Source organism: Brienomyrus brachyistius, chromosome 8 (genome assembly GCF_023856365.1).
Source record: "Brienomyrus brachyistius isolate T26 chromosome 8, BBRACH_0.4, whole genome shotgun sequence".
In the NCBI taxonomy this organism is placed as follows: domain Eukaryota; kingdom Metazoa; phylum Chordata; class Actinopteri; order Osteoglossiformes; family Mormyridae; genus Brienomyrus; species Brienomyrus brachyistius.
This window is the reverse complement of record NC_064540.1, coordinates 22,366,322-22,385,929: the sequence shown is the minus strand read 5'-3', so window position 1 is coordinate 22,385,929 and position 19,608 is coordinate 22,366,322. Positions and strand designations below refer to the sequence as shown.

Here is a 19,608-nt window from a genome sequence, read left to right as displayed (position 1 = left end):
ACGTTCTGTAGCATTGTCCCCCCCTCCCGGCAAACACACATGAGGAGCACTTCAGATGGCTGGACCACCCACAGGCAAACTTGGGTCACCCTTTGCTTGGGGGGGGGGGGCATGGAACACAGCCTGAGGTCTCAACTGAACACCCAATGAGGGCAACGGGCACCACATGGCCACCATGACCCTTTCTGCAGCAGAGTCTCGGCCGGTCCGCTGGTATCGGTCCACAGCGACCAAGGAGTGAAGACGGGGGCTCTGAGAAGGAGTGAGGAGGTGGGGGGGCGGGAGGGGGTTCTAGGGGGACAAGGAATTCTTTGACTACTGGTCTGCAAGGGATAAGATCCATCCAGGAGTGCTGTAACTGCCACTGATAACATTCTAATACTGTAGCATTTAAAAGCACTTTGTATGTTACAAAGGTGAGGAATGTCTCTGAAGTCCCTCACTCACAGAGTGTTTCATGATTTCAAGCCTGATTCCAAATTTTTGTGAGTCTCGTCATGGTGCCAAAGACCCGTGGTCAAACTTCCCATAAAAAAATGTGCTACGTCAGAGTTTGCTAAAATAATCATTTTATAGATCTTAAGCTCATATTTGTCGGTGGTGGAAGCAAATGGCTGCTATTGCTGGTGCACCCAGTAAGTACGTTGGTGCCTTAATCACAGAGGAGGCAGAACTTGGTGAGGTGGCGTATTTTCCAGACTGCGAACTTCTTCGAGATGTCGTCCGAGTCTTTGATCATGTGTGTGATAATAACCACCAGAGATTTATAGCTGCTGGATCTCGTGTTTGTGAAATGGCATTAACGGTTTGCTAGGGTATGTTGGTGGGGGGGGGGGTGTTTATTGAAAGGAACTAGAGGGTGGATGATACCTGTAGGGAAATAAACAGCTGTGTCTCAATAGGGGGTGGGGGGCCAAATCACCTTGGCGAAGGAGCAGGATGGAGGTCAGGTTTCCCATCAGCAGGGTCTAGCTGTCCACTAACCCCCGTCGAGTCCGGTTCAGGAGCTTAATCAGCTTACATTTCAGTTCTGTTTGATACTGGTGCAAGGTACCAGGGGATGCTAGCCGTTTTGGCAGCTCTGCCCCTACCCTGGTTTTCCAATCAACATGAGAAATATACCTTTACCTGCTGCTACCCCCCCCACCCCAAAACCCACTCAGGAGATCCTGGGTCCAAAGCCTGATGGCAACAGATTGGAGCCAATTGGAGATGCTGAGACCCTCACGCCAGTCCTGCTTCCCATCAGGTCTCCTCTCTTCTGCAAGATGCCGTTTGATTCAATCAAGCACTCATTCGCCAAGGAAGAACGTCGCACCCTAAGCAGTCGGCTAAGACTAGCGGAAGCTTGACGGAAATCCTGGGACAGTACCTGTTCCGATGAGCACAGGGACTCCACTTTTCAACGGGCTGCTCAGAGTGTTCCGGGTCCATTATAACCCCTGTCTTATTGGCATCATTCCGGAATTTTAAACACTTCATAAAACAGATACATTTTAATTTAGAATTGAACGGTGTCGAGCGAATAGCTTTATATAATGTTATAGAATATTATAGAATGTTTTTTTCTGAATTGCCACCAAGCAGGGACGGATTATGGGTTGTGTGGGCCCCTGGGCAAAACGTTCGTGAGGGCCCCCCCCCCCCCCCCACCACCACCACCAGCACCACCACCACCACCACCAGAGGATCAAAGAATGTAGGCCCTCTAAAATAGACAAACGAAAATACATTGTTGATAAGCGTTGCAAATTGTTTTGGGCTAGGGGCCCCACGGGCCCCCTGCACCCCAAGGGCCCCTGGGCAGCGGCCCCGCTGGCCCGGTCCGTAATCCGTCCCTGCCACCAAGTTTTAAGTTATAGAGATAAATTCAGCGGTTTTCCCAGGCACATGCAGCGAGGGTAACAGATGTCAAGGACGGACCAAAACGAGAGAATTTACAGTCATAGGGACACTGAGGATAAGTGGGAATCTCTTTCAGGGAAACCTAATTGCTTTTTGGTTGGGCAGACAGTATAATCTACCCCCCACCATCACCACCATCACCATCACACACACAACTGAAGGTGGTAACCTCTGTTGCTAAGACAATGAGAGCATTGAGAACAGCTCCAGTGGTGGTAATGAGAGCTTGTTGAAAAGTGGATTTTGTAGGGGGAGGGCGCAGCCTGACCTGGTGCCAGCCTCTTCCCCTGCTAAAGTCCCACTACTGAGAGAGGCAGGGGGAAGTAGACTCCCCACCCCCCCCCCTCATAATGCTACATTTCTCCATCCTTCTGTGGGCTTGGGGATATGGGGAGGGGGGGGCGATGCAGTGGAGGTATGTGTGTGCTATGTTATGCGACTGGACGCCGTGAAATCCCATCAAGGCACTGGGGCTCCCTCGAAGGGCCCGGGGTCAGTCGACAGTGCCCCTACCTCAGGGAACCGCTCACTAGCAGGAATGGGGGGGGGGGGCAGCTAAAGCTTGCCAGACGGGCTTTTTTTAAAACTCTATCAAATGCCTTTACAAATCCTGTGCAAGCCGTTAAGCACAACTGCAGTGATTTAGGAAATGCCCTGTCACATCGAACTGTCAGCGGTCTCTCACTAAACCCCACAGTAGCTGAATACCCAAACTGTCATCTCAAACCAATCACAGCAGCCTCACATACATACTTTTTCTCAAAATGCATGCACGCTGTCAGATCAAGCCCAACACCCAAAAGTTGCACACTAATCCCCTGTGCTGATAGAACAACTACACCACTATAATCAAGCCCAGCACCTTGCAGTAGTTGCAGACTAATCCCCTGTCCTGATAAAATAACCACACCATCAAATCAAGCCCAAAGTCTTAGAGCAGTCATTCACTGTCGGAATGTGTCTGAGTCTGAAAGGGCTGCCGCCGCCCACATCAGGGGCCCGGAGCAGAATCCTTCACATGGCCATATATGAGACAAACTATGAATCATACACACCGATCAGCCATAGCATTAAAACCACCTGCTTAATATTGTGTAGTCCCCCCCCCCACTGCCAAAATAGCTCTGACCCACTGAGGCATGGACTCCACAAGACCTCTGAACGTGTCCTGTGGTATCTGGCACCAAGACATTAGCAGATCCTTTAAGTCCTTTAAGTTGTGAGGTGGGACCTCCATGGATCAGACTTGTTTGCCCAGCACGTCCCACAAATGCTCAGTCGGATTGAAATCTGGGGAATTTGGATGCCAAGTCAACCCCTTGATCATGTTCCTCAAACCATGCCTGAACATTTGGAGTGTGACGGGGCTCATTATGCTGCTGAAAAAGGCTATTAACATCAGCAAATACCGTGAAGGGTAGTACTTGGTCTGCAACAATGTTTATTTAGGTGGTGTGTGTCAAAGCGACATCCACATGAATGCCCAGAAGAAAAGTTTCTCAGAAGAACATTGTCCAGAACGTTATACTGCCTCTGCCAACCGCCTTCTTCTCATGGGGCATCCTGAATGAAACTCGTCCCCAGGTGAATGAAGCACAAACACCCAGTCATCTACATGACGTAACAGAAAATATGACTCATTAGACCAGGACGCTTTCGACCATTGCTCCAAGGTCCAATCCTGATGCTCATGTGCCCATTGTAGGCACCTTTGGTTGCGGTCGGTGGTCAGCATGGGCACTCTGATGAATCTGTGGCTATGCAGCCCCATAATCCAGCAGGCTGTGTTCTGACACCTTTCTATCATAGCCAGCATTACCTTTTAAATCAATTTGTGATACAGTTGCTCTCCTGTGGGATCGAACCACACAGGCTTGCCTTTGCTCCCCACGCACATCGATTAGCCTTGAGCGTCCTTAACACCATTGTCGGTTCACCAGTTGCCCTTCCTTGTACCATGTTTGGTAGGAATTAACCACTACATACCAGGAACACCCCGGAAGACCGTATGTTTTGGAGATGCTCTGACCCAGTGGTCTAGCCATCACAATTTGGTCCTTGTCAAAGTCGCTGAGGTCCATTGTTCCAGCTTCCACCACATCAACTTCATGAACTGACTGTTCACTTGCCTAATATATAATGTCACCCCTGATCGGTGCACTACCTTAATACGATGAGGGTGTCTTGGAGAACACCAGAAGGGAGACATCCTGAGAACTTGGGATTGGCGAGGAGTAAGAGCATAGTGGACTTACGGTAGAGGCAGCCTGCTTCTCCGTTGAGCTGGGACCAGCCGGGGCAGCACTTGTAGACGGTTCGGTACTCCTGCTGGTACACCTGCCGGTAAGCTGTGTAGTAGGCCGTCCTGCAACAGGACGAGGTGCGTTATCTATACGGGTGCAGAGCCCATTGCCTGGCCCCATGACCTGTAGGTTGATGCCTGCTGATCCCTAATCCCCACCCTTGACTCCAGGTTAATCACACCCTCTCTCCTGCACTGCTGTTATCCGAGAGCTTGCCGAGGCCAGGTGATCCCACGATCACGCAGACTGTCAACAGCTGATCCACTGGTCCTACTTTGGGAGGTGTTCATTTGGTGAATGAGTTAGATGGGTCAAGTACGAGGGAGAGTATTTAGGGAGATAATTAATAAGATAGCTAGTTAGTCGGTGAGAGAGGATCAAATGTGGACAGGAGTCTTCATGTGTGTCCATTAACGCAACTCTCTGTCAATTGAGTCACCAGACACACTAGTCATGAATAACACAAGTTAAATACTGATCTAACAATTGTTCATCATTTGTCCATTCTACCCTTGGATTAAAATTATATTTCATAATTATGGAAAAAGTGAACAAATGATGAAGCAGGCAGTGTTGGGAATTCAGGTGCAGAAACTACAAATCCAGACCAAGATTTTGTTTCAACCAACCAGGTGAAAACTCTGTGACTGTGACTAGCTATGCTCGACTGACCCAGCACCGGAAGCAGGTGAATGAATTAGAAGGTAGAGGAGGTAAGAGTGGGTAAATGTATGATAGATTAAGCTCATTAGAAGGTTAGCAAGTGACTGAGGGGACAGATGACAGATCTCACCGTCGGTCGTAACCCATGCACCACGTTTGGCCTGGGCAGTTCTGCTTCCACACTTTTACAACACGCGTGAAGGCCTGGACACATGGCTGATTCCGTGCTACCAGCGCCGCTTCACGCATTGGGCACACATTGGGCCTGCAGGGGGCAGAATGGAGAAAACAATCACTGAAAAAGATTAAATTCAGCTCCACTAACGGAGTCCAACCCTGGTGATCAAATGTCTTCCTAGGGCTGAACCCAGCTCCAGTCCAAGGTTTTAACAATGTGCTGGCACCTGCAAACTGCAGTGGCAGTGAATGCTTTATTTTATTCCACAAAGTTTTCATTTGGGAAGGTGCACGTCAAAAATGAAGACATCTCACTTTATTCATAAATAAAGTTTATTCAGTAATTGGTTTGTTACTACCAAGGTGTAGGTTTGGTGTGTTACTACCAAGGGGTAGGTCTGACGTGTAATTACCAAGGTGCGGGTTTGATGTGCTACTACCAAGGGGTAGGTCTGACGTGTAACTACCAAGGTGCAGGTTTGATGTGTTACTACCAAGGTGTGGGTTTGATGTGTTACTACCAAAGTGTAGGTTTGGTTTCTTACTACCAAGGTGTAGGTTTGGTTTCTTACTACCAAGGTGTAGGTTTGGTTTCTTACTACCAAGGTGTAGGTTTGGTGTGTTACTACCAAGGTGTAGGTTTGATGTGTTACTACCAAGGTGTAGGTTTGATTTCTTACTACCAAGGTGTAGGTTTGGTGTGTTACTACCAAGGTGTAGGTTTGATTTCTTACTGCCAAGGTGTAGGTTTGGTGTGTTACTACCAAGGTGTAGGTTTGGTTTCTTACTACCAAGGTGTAGGTTTGGTGTGTTACTACCAAGGTGTAGGTTTGATGTGTTACTACCAAGGTGTAGGTTTGGTTTCTTACTATGAAAGTGTAGTTTTGATTTCTTACTACCAAGGTGTAGGTTTGGTTTGTTACTACCAAGGTGTAGGTTTGGTTTTTTACTACCAAGGTGTAGGTTTGGTGTGTTACTACCAAGGTGTAGGTTTGGTTTCTTAATACCAAAGTGTAGGTTTGATGTGTTACTACCAAGGTGTAGGTTTGATTTCTTACTACCAAGGTGTAGGTTTGGTGTGTTACTACCAAGGTGTAGGTTTGATTTCTTACTACCAAGGTGTAGGTTTGGTGTGTTACTACCAAGGTGTAGGTTTGGTTTCTTACTACCAAGGTGTAGGTTTGGTGTGTTACTACCAAGGTGTAGGTTTGATTTCTTACTACCAATGTGTAGGTTTGGTGTGTTACTACCAAGGTGTAGGTTTGGTTTCTTACTACTAAGGTGTAAGTTTGGCTTCAATATTGGTAGGGACCAAATCAGCCCTGAAAATCCCCGCTCTTTAAATACAGTACTCCATTATTATTGATAGGGACACGTCCCTTCTGTCCATGCCCAAACCTATGCCCTTGATTACTATAAATTATCCATGAGAAAACAACATATGAATGTCACATTTCTCTTGGGTGCTTTTTAATCTGTCAGTATCAGATTGGTATAGTACTCATGTGAAACATCCAATGCGGTACTTTTACAGCTGTTTAGTGCAGTTGTTATATCTACTGCAGATTACTAAAGCAAATCTTCAACAGCATTTCAAGACAGATTAAACAAAAACGTTTACATATAAGCAAGGGCATAATTGGGCTGAGCATTGGGAGGCTGAGGTCTCCACCCATTTAAGGGGTCCAAGGGGTTGTATCGCCCCATAGTTTACGCCGATGCATATAAGGTCTACAAAAAATTAAGCACGGAATACGTTATTGCTGCTCGACAATGCACTCAGTCAGACATATTTAATGCTCGTGCTTATTCAAAACCTGGTGTAGGACGTGGCTGTTAGGAATAATTAGGCCTACAGTAATTTATAAGCCTATAATAATAACCTAATAACCGAATGCATGTTTAATATGTGGAGGTATAAGTTTTAAATGTCTCTAAAATCATATTCTGTGCACTCTATATTGAGTTATTTTCCGCGCGCAAACACGTGGTTTTTGCGGAGTATATAGGGATTTCAAACTTAATAAAATCTCCCGTATTATACAGCGCCCACTTAGGCTGACAGGCATATTACTCTGTACGAGATGCATTTAATCAAAAGAGTCGTACATTTACATTAATAAAGTTTTCACCAGAAATCCAGTTTTGTCTGTTTTCTAAGATGGGATGCACGGAAAACATCATTTTAATCGCGAAATATAAATATAATTAATCTAATCATTAGACGATTACATTAATTAGGATTCATTCATTTTAATCAGTCAGGGGTCTATGGACTCGATGACATGTAAATATGGCATGTATACAGCACCTGTCAAAGCTGATACGCCAGAGGCGTAAAACATACCGATTATTAGTACTTTGAGTTAAAGCACTTTAAATAGTCTTCTAACGATTTAGCTGAAAAATGATTACTTACATGTAGGGCTGCAGATCACTTCCAGTGAGGACGGATGCACGGATCCCACGTATTACCAAGATAAACACAGCAGCTAGTTCAATAAGCATTTCCTGAAGTAGTTGAGTTTAGAGATATTCAAGACTTACTTGCCAACACCGAGACCAATAATTTAAAGGTAAAATACCCCGAAAATATTTAGTTTTTATAACTAAATTTAGCGCTTCATTTTTTTTACAGTCACATCTGAACAAACTTTCATCTTCTGCCGAAAAACCGCATCTATCACAGTAAATCTACAAGTTTCCCTACTGGTGATTCCTCTTGATCGCCCTAAGAAACATAATTAACCGTAGAGGACCTATTTGAGCGAGCGCCACAAATCCTGCACCAGTTCCATCATGAGACGTGGATGGGACGAAGGAGTGGATCAGGTTGGTCACACCCATGTCAGGTCTAAAGTATAATTTCACAAAGAGGGATTTTACGTCTCCTCCCACTCGCCTAAGATACCGTAGCAGCGTGGTCTCATCCCTCGAAGTGAAAAGAAATCAAGACTAAAAAAATAACTCGTGAAAATTTAAATCTTCGGACAAAATCAACCGCTAAAGAAATATAGTTTAAATGATGAAGGTTATTAATCCGTGGGAAAGCGCGTTTATAGTAGCGCAGGGTGACGGTGGAAATGACGATGCCTTAGATCTGCAAAAATTCTTACAGTTTAACTTCTTTTCATTTGTAGCATCAATTCGACCGAAAGTTTGCTCATTTAAAATACTCTCTGAAGTTTACCGAACAGCAGACATAGAGTCGTCCAGATAAGAATCTTAGCTAACAAGCTACTTGCAAGAACATGAGGAAAACATCACACTTGGAGACTAGGGTCGGATTCAGGACCCCCCCTCCCCCCCCGGGTGTAAGATGTTTACTAAATACCACCACCGAAACACTGTCATCTCCGGACAAGTAGGCCTACTGAAACATTAGGGTCAAAGGTATTAACCACGTTAACCTGTACATTAATGTTGTTTGCACCTTGGGGGAACAAAACTGTACCGGGACTGTGCCCTTTTTTTCCGGCAGCGCGGGAGGTTTTTTTCTGGTATTAAGATATTAGTTTTAGGAGAATCTGGTAGTGTGGTAGTCGCAGAGAGTGATACCCTGAAGACTCTTGTTTAACGTCAATGACGAAGGTACTCAGCTCCATTTAGCAAAAAGCAAAATATAAATTACCATGGAAAAAAAATCTCCTCACATTCCTGTAAAATTATAAGTAACTTTGGATAAAGCGTGAACTAAATAAACATAGGCGAGGTTCAAAAACAAGTGTCAGAATTCATCTTCTGAAATATCTCAGTCAATTAACAATTTAAATATGCTCCAGGTGAATCAGTACAGTACAACCCCCTAAACACCTTAAAATGAAAGTGTTTCATATGTATCTTGGTCCACTAAAGTCATTTATAAGGCAAAATTCACCTTCAGAACGAATCACCTACCGAGTGATTCTTAACGAGAGTGTGAAACGCTTTAAAAACCTGACTTTAAACTATCAATCCCCAAAGCACTTTGTTTAGTTTAAATAGGAGAGCAGACAAAGGTGATGTGTGTACACGTCTCTCTGGGTTCCGAGGATGTGAATGCATGTGCTATCCAGTGTCTCTTTACAGCCCAGGCTGACATTCATTGTTAATGCAGTGTTCTCCAGACAGCCTCTCAATCCTGACGCCTGTGGTGTCAATCGCTCCCGTCGACCCCCATAAAAGATTAAACGAGGCTCTGGAAGGAGAAGGCAGAGCAGTAAAAGGAGTTTTCTTAAGGCAGGGGTGTGATTTAGGAGTTGCTGAAAACCTTCCGCCCAGCCCGGGGGCGACAGCATCCCCAGGTCCGGCCAGGATATGTCTTGATACCGGTCGTCCCCTCATGTATTTTTTTTTGGGGGGGTTAAATAAGAGCTTCCTGGCTTCACTCAGTGGCTGGAGGCAGCTGGGGTTTGTTAGCTAATGCTAACAGGGCGCTCATTCACACGCTACGCACCGTGGACGGCGTCTGAAATACGGGCCTTTCTCCCGGAGAGATGACAGAGTGTAAAAATGATTTACTCAGTGGAGAGAGGAGAACCGCTACAGTATTACATGCATCCCTGGTTGGAAAGAGGTTCTGCAGTGAGATGATTAAAGTTAAATAGCTGTGTGACCACAATATGGCCAGCCATAATCTCAGGAGAATCCCTTCTAGTGTATACCTATTTCATAAATACTTCACTTTAATGCTTTAATGAAAATATGCAGCTGTTTAAACAGATAAAATTAAAGTTGTTTTGGATGAAAATACCAACTAAAGGTATGCATGATAAATACACTGAAAACTGGGGAAGTAAAACATGGGACTAGGGGACAGCTTAGGTTCAGTAGGAGATGGACCCACTGGGTTTGTGGAATCCTTGCTTCGCATGCAGCCTTGCCGATGCTGGTTTCCCTCCTGATGGTGTGTCCTGGTCTATTGCCCAGTGACCTGAGAACCAGATTGTCCCAGTTTAAAAAGGCTGCCCAGCATACACAATAAGCACCTGGGTCAACAATCCATTAGCATGACCACCAATTGGCTAGCACACCATCAGCACAGTTTCCTATTGGCTGGCGCACCATCAACATGGTTTCGTATTGGATGGTGCACCGCCAGTACGGCCACCTATTGGCTATAGACCTGATTTCGTGAGGTCTGGTACCAAAGGCGAGAGCCAACAGCACTGTCATCAAACTGACAAACTGGCTTACAAAGACTGTTAAACACTGTATTTTATTCCCAAAATATAGGCAGGAGATTCATAGCTGACAGTATCTGTTTAGGAACAAGACAGAAACAGGCAAATGCAGCAAAAAAACATGGCTGGATGACACCTGTTAAATGCAGATACCAGAGCTTGGACAAAACAAGAGGACCATTATTAAATGGGAGTGGAGGTTTTTAAGTGTTTATAAGCGATCAGAATGACATACAATCCTCTGTATCCTACAGGAAAAGACGTGCAAATGTGACAGACCAGAAATTGTTGCCAATTCTGGTATCACCAAGACTGCTTAAAAAACTGCAGTGTAACATCGTGCAGACGAGCAACACGAGACATTAATGAAGTTTCCAGTTTGCTGTACACAGTAATTTCCCAATATTTGAGATTTTTAATAACACCTAGTTTGTTGCAGACTAAAAACGCGATTTTCATTTTATTGTTTGTCAGTGAAGCTACGCAATAAATATATAGTCTGCTAAAGACACATAAAGACGTTCGAATGAGATATGATACATAAAAAGCCGCGCTCACTCCAGACAGAAAAAAGCAGATGGTATAAATGTCAATATATTGTGTTCCACTGCCATCGTGTGCTGGTTGTGCGAAATGCATATTATATAAAATAGGGATATATCGCAAAGTTCTGGTGTACAGTTTAAAATGCACGATTAAAATTTAAATAATTAGTTTAAGTTTTTAAGTGTCATTTTGTGTTGTGTACAACTCTTTGTTTACGGTAATAGTTGTTCTTCCAGTGATCCGGAGCTTAACTGTGGAAGTATGGACTCATAGACCTGCGAGCAGCACATAAGCAGGGCAGTATCTCACAACCCTGAAGCGACACCATGGCCTGAATATAAATAGTACGTGAGAAAAACATATTACACATTATATACTCCCTGGAGACGTGCCTATCAGTAATTGCTTTCAAAGACAGATGTGAAAGTTGTGCTCTCCTAATAGACAGCTCTTGTAAAGTCAAAGCTACCGATTGGGTCACAGATTAAGTATTGCGCAAGCAGAAAGGGACTTTGCACTAACTAATAACGCCCTCTGCTAAATTTTGACCAATGCCATATTGCTTTCGCGTTAACTTTTAAACAAGCAATTTTGACACCGTCCCTTACCGCATAACACGTGTTCTTTGCCCCGTTGTTACTATTTTTTATGATTATGTTGCGCACAGCCCGGAGAGGCTTCATTGAAGTTAATTCTAGTTTTATAAGTGTACTGCGACGCAACATGTCTTCCTCCCAGTCCACACACACCGGGCGGCCGGTGACTTTACTGGGAACGATGGCGTTCGGCGGGCGGGCTGATGCGGACACGAGCGCTAAAATGGTGCGAGCGTACCTGGAGCGCGGTCACGCAGATTTGGACACGGCTTTAATGTATACAGGTGGGAAGTCAGAGGCTATTATCGGGGAAATGGGACTCCCCAAAACAGGTAAATTACGCCGGCAAAGCGCATATTGGACATTTATATTAAAAGCGTGCATGTTTGGTGTATGCAGTTCAATCACTTCTGTGGTTCCTCGGCGTCGTTAAGTCCGATAACTCGTGGATTTAACCCCAACGCCAACTATCCTCCTATAAAAAAAAAAAGAGTCAAGTCCCCCGCTGTGCGCCATAGTCTGCAAGTGCCGGCCAAGGCTGGTGGATTGTCATGTGACCGCTCACCGGAAGTGTGTTCTTTAGCACTATGCTGTACTATTCCAGTGAGAATCGCCACCAAAGCCAACCCGTGGGAGGGGAAAACCCTGAAAGCGGAGAGCGTGCGCTCCCAGTTGGACACCTCCCTGCAGAGGCTGCGCACCCAGTGCGTGGATGTCTTCTACCTGCACGCCCCCGACCACGAGAACCCAGTGGAGGACACGCTGCGCGCTTGCAACCAGCTGCACCAGGAGGTCCCGCCCCAGATTGAGCCTCTATCCCACATCACATAACATTAAGACTTCGGTCACCGTCGTGGTGTTAATGATGACCATCATCAAAATTCTCTGTACTTTATGCAGCATTGTTAGAGTGTATTGTTCTGTGTATGTAGTATTTATTGAGCAGTTCATCATATTATGACAGCGGTATCTGCTATGATTTAAGCTTTCGACCAGGAAGGCTCTGCCTTGAACTTTATCTGCTTTGAACTGCTTTAATTGAAAGCTGCGATGAAGCCCCCATTACTATATTCTGCCATTTTGCTGTGGTTTTCAGCAGATCTGACCCACTATATAAAATATAGTGCACAGCATGTTTATCATTTTAAAAACTTAGTATGCAGAGATTACTAATATGAGTGCAATGGAAATTTCAGTTTTAATAATTTGATTAAAAAAAAACTTATATTAAATAAATTACAGGCTTACACATCCATAGTCACTTTCCTGAATTTGAATGTCAGCTGTCAAAGGTTAATAGGATTCCAGCATAGAGCATCTTAGCATGTAGTGTCTGAATCGAGTGTCTTTATCCACTTTATTCCTGATATTGTGAACTATGTAGGATTCCCTATATAGGGAATAACAAAAGAGTGATAGATTTTGGATACAGCCCATGGGTTTATACCTTTCGGATTGTACTTCAGGTCTCTGAGTCACGCTCTCCACCTTTCAGGGCAAGTACAAGGAGCTCGGCCTTTCTAACTACGCATCGTGGGAGGTGGCCGAAATCTGCTGCATCTGCCAAAACAACAGCTGGGTCCTTCCTACGGTGTATCAGGTGAGGCCTTGTGCTGAATATCATGAATAAGCCCTTTTGTAATCTGCATGACTGCAGGGATTACAGGTTTAACGCTGCATTTTCTGGGGCCAAAACAGTAGCGCTATTGCAATTAGGCCTTAGATCCTTCTGCATCTGTTTGGATGCTGTCGTGATGTTTTTATGGGTTTCCTCTTGGTGTTCCAGCGCCGTCTCCCTCCGACAGCCACAAGAATGACTGAAAGCACCATTAGTGTCTTTTTGTGGGTTTGTGTGCTTGCTCTACATCAGCCTGGAGTCTTATCTAAAGAATACCTTGCTAATTAACGGAGAAACACATCCGAGACGTGTTTGTGCATCTGTCATTTCTCCAACCCTGCCAGGGCATGTACAACGGCACTACTCGTCAAGTAGAGACTGAACTCTTTCCCTGCCTGAGACATTATGGAATTCGTTTCTATGCCTACAACCCCCTTGCAGGTACTCATGACTTTCCAGCTCTGACTCACCCTCTCTGCTGAAGTCATATTTTGGTCCACAGGGATGTTGTATAGCTTTGAGGAGGGAGATGGACTGGTAGCAGTTCATGTAAGGTCACCTCATCCGCCTTTAGGTGACCTTGGCTCTCCCCTGCCATAGGGGGACTCCTGACAGGGAAGTACAATCACCAGGACAAGGATGAGGTTCAGCCTGAAGGCCGCTTCTTTGGGAACAGCTGGGCGAAAGCTTACAGGGACAGGTGAGCAAGCTGAGGTGGCACTAGCACCTGGTTGCAAGGAGGACATACCGTACTCACAAAAAAAACCAGGTGGACTGGTTTTCTGAACATCAGAGGCATAGTCAGCTAATTATTTGTCAGGAAGATAATTAAACATGCAAGGAATGTGACTGTTGGACACGGTAGTACTGCCTTCACCTGGCTCACGTCTCCAGGTACTGGAAGGAGAGTCACTTCCAAGCCATAGGAATTGTCCAGAAGGCCCTGCAGGACGTGTATGGGTCTGAGAAGCCCACCATGACATCGGCTGCCATGAGGTGGATGTATCATCATTCCAAGCTTCAGGTATCACCAATTTGCAGAAAACGATGCATCACTATGATAATATTGATTGTTTTGCCTGGGTGGTTGCTTCAACCCTTCCGTATCTTTAAACCCGTGACTGTATTTCAGGGGGAGGCTGGTGATGGCGTCATCATCGGCATGTCCAGCATGGAGCAGCTGCAGGAGAACCTGTCCGCTGCAGATGAAGGTCCCCTGGAACCAGGGGTGGTGGAGGCCTTCCAACAGGCTTGGCACTTGGTTGCTCATGACTGTCCCAACTACTTCCGCTAGAGCCCCAATCCCGCTAAGCCCTGACCGCACTCTTCGGCCTTAACTACACCAAACAAAGTTTCTGAGAAAGTAAAATTTGAAACTCTTTTGTTCATTTGTCTTCTTATCAATGACATTTCTCATAACATGAATCATAAACATCGTCAAAGTTGGTCAGATTATAGCAATGTAAAGTATTATCACTGGACAGGGAGACGCGTTATGACTGTAGCTGACTAATTGTTAAATGTTTAACATAATTGCCTTAATGCAGTGTCCAAACAAAGTTTTAAATTATCTATTTAGCCCAAACAGTGTTTTTGATAATATTTAATATTTAACAATTGTATGATAGGTGAACATCCCTGATTTTGGCTTGTATTGGATAATAGCTTGGGGAAAACACCTGTAAAAGGATGCATCTGTGACCCTCAAGAAATGCCCCTTCAGGCTGATACCAATGTCTGCTACAGAGCTAACTAGCTAAACTTATGGGAGAGTTTGCAGGAAGTACTAGGTGATTTGAGGCAATGTACCTAGATGAGACCTAGTTTTAGCTTTGAGTGACATTATTAACAATATGAAGGAGACTTAGCTTAACCCAAAGTCTAACTTGTGCGTGGAAAAGTTATATTTGGGCTGGGGGGTCTGCAGGTAATGTACAGATGAGATCAGTCTAAGAATAGTAGATCTTGAAAGTCCTCTGTTTATTCATCGTTTTCTCTGTCGTCTTCTCCTGAAGCCTCCATGGTCACCTCCTCCTCTTCGCCCTCCTCCGTCTGCTCCAGCTCCCCTGTTTCTGAGTTCCACATGCACTTAATCGATACCCTGAATTCAGCCATCTCGATGCCAAGAAGTTTCTGTGTGGGATAGGGGACAAGGCCGTTTTAGTGCCACGGACTTGCAGCAAGGGAAAAAAAAACAGGAGCTAAAATACCAGCACATCTTTGCCACAAACATTGCACTTCTGCATTGCATGATCAGTGTCCCCTCAAACTGTACAAACATCCTTCTGGTTGAGTCCATGACAAATCTATGCTAAACGCTCTCAATACACATTAATGTCCAGTATTGGCAGACAACTCTGACAGATTTTATAACCAAGACCCTATTTTCATACCTTTAAATGAGGATGCACCAATCGATCGTCTAGTGACCAAAAATGGCCGACTTGTCTAAATATGGCCTATTTTATGAGCCGTTCAATTCTTCGAAGTGACGTACAAGTATGGCAAATAATACATTACAAACATGTCTAAGAATAACTGTGGTTCCGCTGAGCTTCCAATGAATGCCCAGTCAAAAGTGCAGTACTTAACATTTATTATACCAGAACAAACTGACAAGGCCCGAACACACAATGCCGGCCTGTTTGGTGGCTGCAACAGAACAGACCGATGTGAAACAAAGCAATTTCTGCCTGCATAACATCTCAGTACTGTTTGAGTCTCAGTCGATCTCTGTGTGTAGTGGCTAGAGCTTGAACTAAAAACTGAGTTGATGATCTTCTTGCCAGTTAGCTAACTTGGCAAAAAAACTTTATATACCATTAGACTGCTAAAAAAAATTGTACTTCTGACACATGGCAAACAAAATACAGTCTATAGATTGTCGGCTATGCAATCGTATCGTGTGTGGGGCACAGCTGATGGGGGAAGAATTGGTTCCAAAGAAGGTTCTACTTTGTGTGAAGAGAGTTTGCATTTGCATAATCGAACCTTGACTAATGTACTACAATTTGCAAACTTTGCAAAGATATTGTTTATACAATAGGTGACAACACAATAAATCCTTTTAACCACCTGCAATGTTAGCACCCGAGCACGCACACACACACACACACACACACACACACGTCTGGCTACGTGCAGCGTCTTCCACGTGTCCTGAAGTAACCAAACAGAAGCAAACACTTCTTAATGATGCAAAAATTCTAAATCTTTAAAATACTATTCAAATCTGATGTATCCATCATTTGTATTTGTTACAAGGTGAGTTCTTAAGTGTAGAGTTATTAACTGTTCATTTACACACAAAACTTCAATAGTAAAAAAAAAAAAAATATATATATATATTTTTATAACGAGCCAGTTTCTTTTATATTTGCAGTGTTTTACATTCCTTACTACTGAAGCTTATTATATTATAATACTACATGAAGTGTTTCTTGTAAGGAGAGACTTACTGGTTAAGTGTTAAATGTTTAATGACATTTTGTCCTTATCATCCACCCTACTGAGTTTCCATCCGCAGTCATGTCCCCCCACCCCTCTCTTTCCCTCCCCCCACTAATGTCACGTGACAGGTAAGGTAAAACACTTATGGGAGCCATGTCTTGTTTCGAGTTTCTCTACTCTGGGACAAAGACGTTCAGTTAGCAGTGTGCAAGATGTGAACAAAGATGTCCGTGGAGGAACTAACCTAAGACATGGACCAACCAATTTACTTGTACACTAGTGAAACATTTTTTTTTTCTATTTGTAAAGGTTATTAAGTATTTTTCTTGCAGAAAGCTATGTTCATTAAAGAGTTAAAATGCTTAGCCTGCTAGTTATTATTAAACTAAGAAAATTGGCATCAGCAGGTCAGGCTTCAAAAAAATAAAAAATGCCAATTGAGATCGGCCAAGAGAAACGTAAATCAGTGCCTTCCTACTCTCAGCCGTAACTAATATATACAGAGTACAACTAAATCCAGCATCTCACAAAGCCATCTCCCTACATGCCTGTGTGTGTATAAAATAAATATACATTTACTTACAAGAATGCGGGCCTGCTCTGGGGTCAAGATGTCTCCATCTTTACAAACATCGTAGTCTTTGAGTAGTGTGACCACTCCTGTCAGCAGAGGAGACAGGTGAATACAAATGTTCAATCCTCTCATAGCAGGCTGCTCACTCAGTTGGACTGTTCCCTCACCTTTTTTCAGTGCAGTGGGCAATCCCAGCTGCCTCAGCTGCGGTTCCATGGAGTGAGGAAACTGCTCTAAGGGTCCTTCATCCAGACTCACTGACATGGTCGCCTTGTTTCCTGCCCGTGCAAAATCCAATTCCTTGAAATGAGCAAAATATCTAAGAAATTAGGGAGGAAGGGAAAAGCAGTCTGAGAATATGTAATGTGGTGCACTGAAGACACGCCAAAAATAGAATGTTACTATGGATTTAAAGTCAAGTTTTAATTGTAAGTGCCACTGACTGAACTCACTCCTGAACTTCTTCCTTGGTCTTATTTGTAAACAATACCCCTACTTCTCCCTTCAGGAACTTGTTGACCTGTAAAACAAATACAGGTCACACAATCCTACCCATGTAAAATATTTCCAGCACAATATACATCCATATTAAAGACTGAAGCAAAAATGGTGATGAATTAGCCCCTAAAGCATAGTGATGAGACATCAGAACAGTTAAGCTAAACAGATCATGACTAAATTACATATCCAGGGTTCAGTTATCCAAGCTACAGGAATTTAACATTTTCAGATAAAACTAAAAAACGCTAAATGAAAGAACCCATGCAAGATATTAGTATTTAAGGCTGCCCAACAAAGATTAGATTATGACTCACAGCAAACACCAGGAACACTTATACCTTGTGTAAATTATCTTTGTATTCATCTGTTGGTCCTTTCCCCAGTGCAACCATCATGACTTTATTTTTTCCAAAGAAAAATCTGGGTGGGTGGGGGGAACGGGGAACGAGACACAAATGGACAGCAAATGAGGAAAAAAAACCGACAGCTGAACACGCAAGATAAATCGTTGCAGATGGTGACAGTCGGGCCGTTTTTTAAAATATAATTTCCTACTCTCTTACCTGCTGTGTTTCCATGCTGTTCGAATGTCTTTTAATTTGTTGTTCCTCATATTGGCAACAGAGAAAACGAATAAATTTCTGTACGTGTCCACACATTTTCGAAACTGGGAAAAGAGGACAGGGGAAATTTTTATCATTAATATGATTGATATCACATATGAAACGCAGCTGTGATACCGCAAAGAAAGGAATACCTACCTCCTCTATTAAGTTCTGTTTGGTTTCCAATCCCTTCTTGGTTGTTTTCGTTAAAGAGACTGTAAGTAGATAGGCATGAGTTAGGAAACACTAACCAGATTGCATCAAGTGATCGTTTGTCTAACAACAACGAGGACGAGAATGTATACGAAGCTACATATAATGTATTCTGTTACGTTTACCTACAAAAACAGCAAGAAATACCGGGTCCATCGCACGTGAGTTTCTTATGTGCAGTAAAATTCTTTGAAATGCAGAAAGAGAGAGCTTGCAGTCCACAATGGGACTGAACTCACGTGTTTTCCGAACACATATGGCGATATATGACATTAACCAACCACAAAAATCAAGGAAAAACCTACTTTTCTTGTCCCTCTTTGACTTCGGCATGGTTCTCACGTTGAAATTGCCCTACACAGAGGCCCCCACATGTTCAGTAGACCAGAAAATGCCGCCCAGAGAAAGTTCTGAAAAAAACATGGCAAAGGTAAATAAACCTAAGGAAATAATTAACTTTTACAATCTATATATAATTTTTAATATTATTATTTTTTTACTATCAATATACAAACGCGCATTGGCATAATTTGGATCAGGCATTTTTTCTAGATGACATATTTCATGGCTGGATTACACTCCCGGTGCATCATGGGAAATTGAGTACGCTTTTTGGAAGTTTAATTTGTAACATCATTCGTTTAATTTTATGTTATTGCAGTTAGATATTTTTAAATTATGTTGAGCATTTTCACATTATATATCTATAAATTCCAGTAGAACATTTCAGATCGTTTTTTGGGCCACTAACTTAGTTTGCTTTGGTTTATACATGCTACTTGTGTTCTACCGTGAGCAGCATCTTATCTGTTAAAGTTAAATGTTAAATGTTATCATGTTATCTGTGTAAAGAAATACAGAAAATTTGTATAAGTCAAAATTAACAATGACTTACTGGTTACCTAAAATTGTCTCGTCTGGAAATTCCGCATTGCAGTGGAGAATTATTGTACCAACACGTCCATCAATATCGGTCTAGCGGAAATATACGGGTGTATTCTCTTTAGGTTAGCTTGAGATCTGTGTATTTGTGAAGATATGGCCATGTCGTTCAAGGGTGCAACAAGATATCCATCTTGAATATGACTTAGTAACCGTAAGTGTTATATTCATAATTTCTGTCCCTTCTACATATTCTAGACAGTATTCACCCACAGGAGCTGCAGGTGTCAGTGCAGGTTCCCCAAAGCTTAGGAGATTTTAGGGGTTGTCACAAATTACAATATTACCTGCAGGGGGCAAATAAAATGCAAGATTTTTGTAAAAAAATAAATGAAACAAAACTTTTCCAACAT

At 43.4% G+C, this 19,608-nt stretch overlaps 3 protein-coding genes across 5 annotated transcripts in view; 1 reads left to right on the top strand and 2 right to left on the bottom strand.

Annotated features, from left to right (window-relative positions):
• megf6b (multiple EGF-like-domains 6b) overlaps window positions 1-8,297 on the bottom strand; it is a 58,445-nt gene extending 50,148 nt beyond the window's left edge. For both annotated transcript variants that reach the window (XM_049023960.1, XM_049023962.1), the window contains exons 1-3: window positions 7,468-8,297; window positions 5,002-5,136; window positions 4,161-4,270 (exon numbers count right to left, since the gene is read on the bottom strand). In XM_049023960.1, coding sequence (XP_048879917.1) covers window positions 4,161-4,270; window positions 5,002-5,136; window positions 7,468-7,556 — 334 coding nt within the window. In that variant the 5' untranslated portion in view covers window positions 7,557-8,297. The remainder of the gene's footprint in view (window positions 1-4,160; window positions 4,271-5,001; window positions 5,137-7,467) is intronic.
• Window positions 8,298-11,344: 3,047 nt separating this feature from the next.
• akr7a3 (aldo-keto reductase family 7, member A3 (aflatoxin aldehyde reductase)) lies at window positions 11,345-14,358 on the top strand. Its single transcript, XM_049023973.1, has 7 exons — window positions 11,345-11,684; window positions 11,957-12,144; window positions 12,848-12,952; window positions 13,315-13,411; window positions 13,571-13,670; window positions 13,865-13,994; window positions 14,103-14,358. The coding sequence occupies exons 1-7, from the start codon at window positions 11,405-11,407 to the stop codon at window positions 14,262-14,264; spliced, it is 1,062 nt and encodes a 353-aa protein (XP_048879930.1). The 5' UTR covers window positions 11,345-11,404; the 3' UTR covers window positions 14,265-14,358.
• Window positions 14,359-14,929: 571 nt separating this feature from the next.
• mrto4 (MRT4 homolog, ribosome maturation factor) lies at window positions 14,930-18,723 on the bottom strand. 2 transcript variants are annotated; one of them, XM_049023974.1, is made up of 8 exons: window positions 18,619-18,723; window positions 18,257-18,315; window positions 18,059-18,162; window positions 17,834-17,915; window positions 17,447-17,514; window positions 17,162-17,313; window positions 17,004-17,080; window positions 14,930-15,103 (listed from the first exon to the last, which is right to left on the bottom strand). In XM_049023974.1, the coding sequence occupies exons 1-8, from the start codon at window positions 18,644-18,646 to the stop codon at window positions 14,951-14,953; spliced, it is 723 nt and encodes a 240-aa protein (XP_048879931.1). In that variant the 5' UTR covers window positions 18,647-18,723; the 3' UTR covers window positions 14,930-14,950. The 2 variants fall into 2 exon arrangements, with proteins under 2 accessions (XP_048879931.1, XP_048879932.1); XM_049023975.1 differs by lacking the exon at window positions 18,619-18,723 and adding an exon at window positions 18,461-18,571.
• Between the last annotated feature and the right edge of the window lie 885 nt (window positions 18,724-19,608).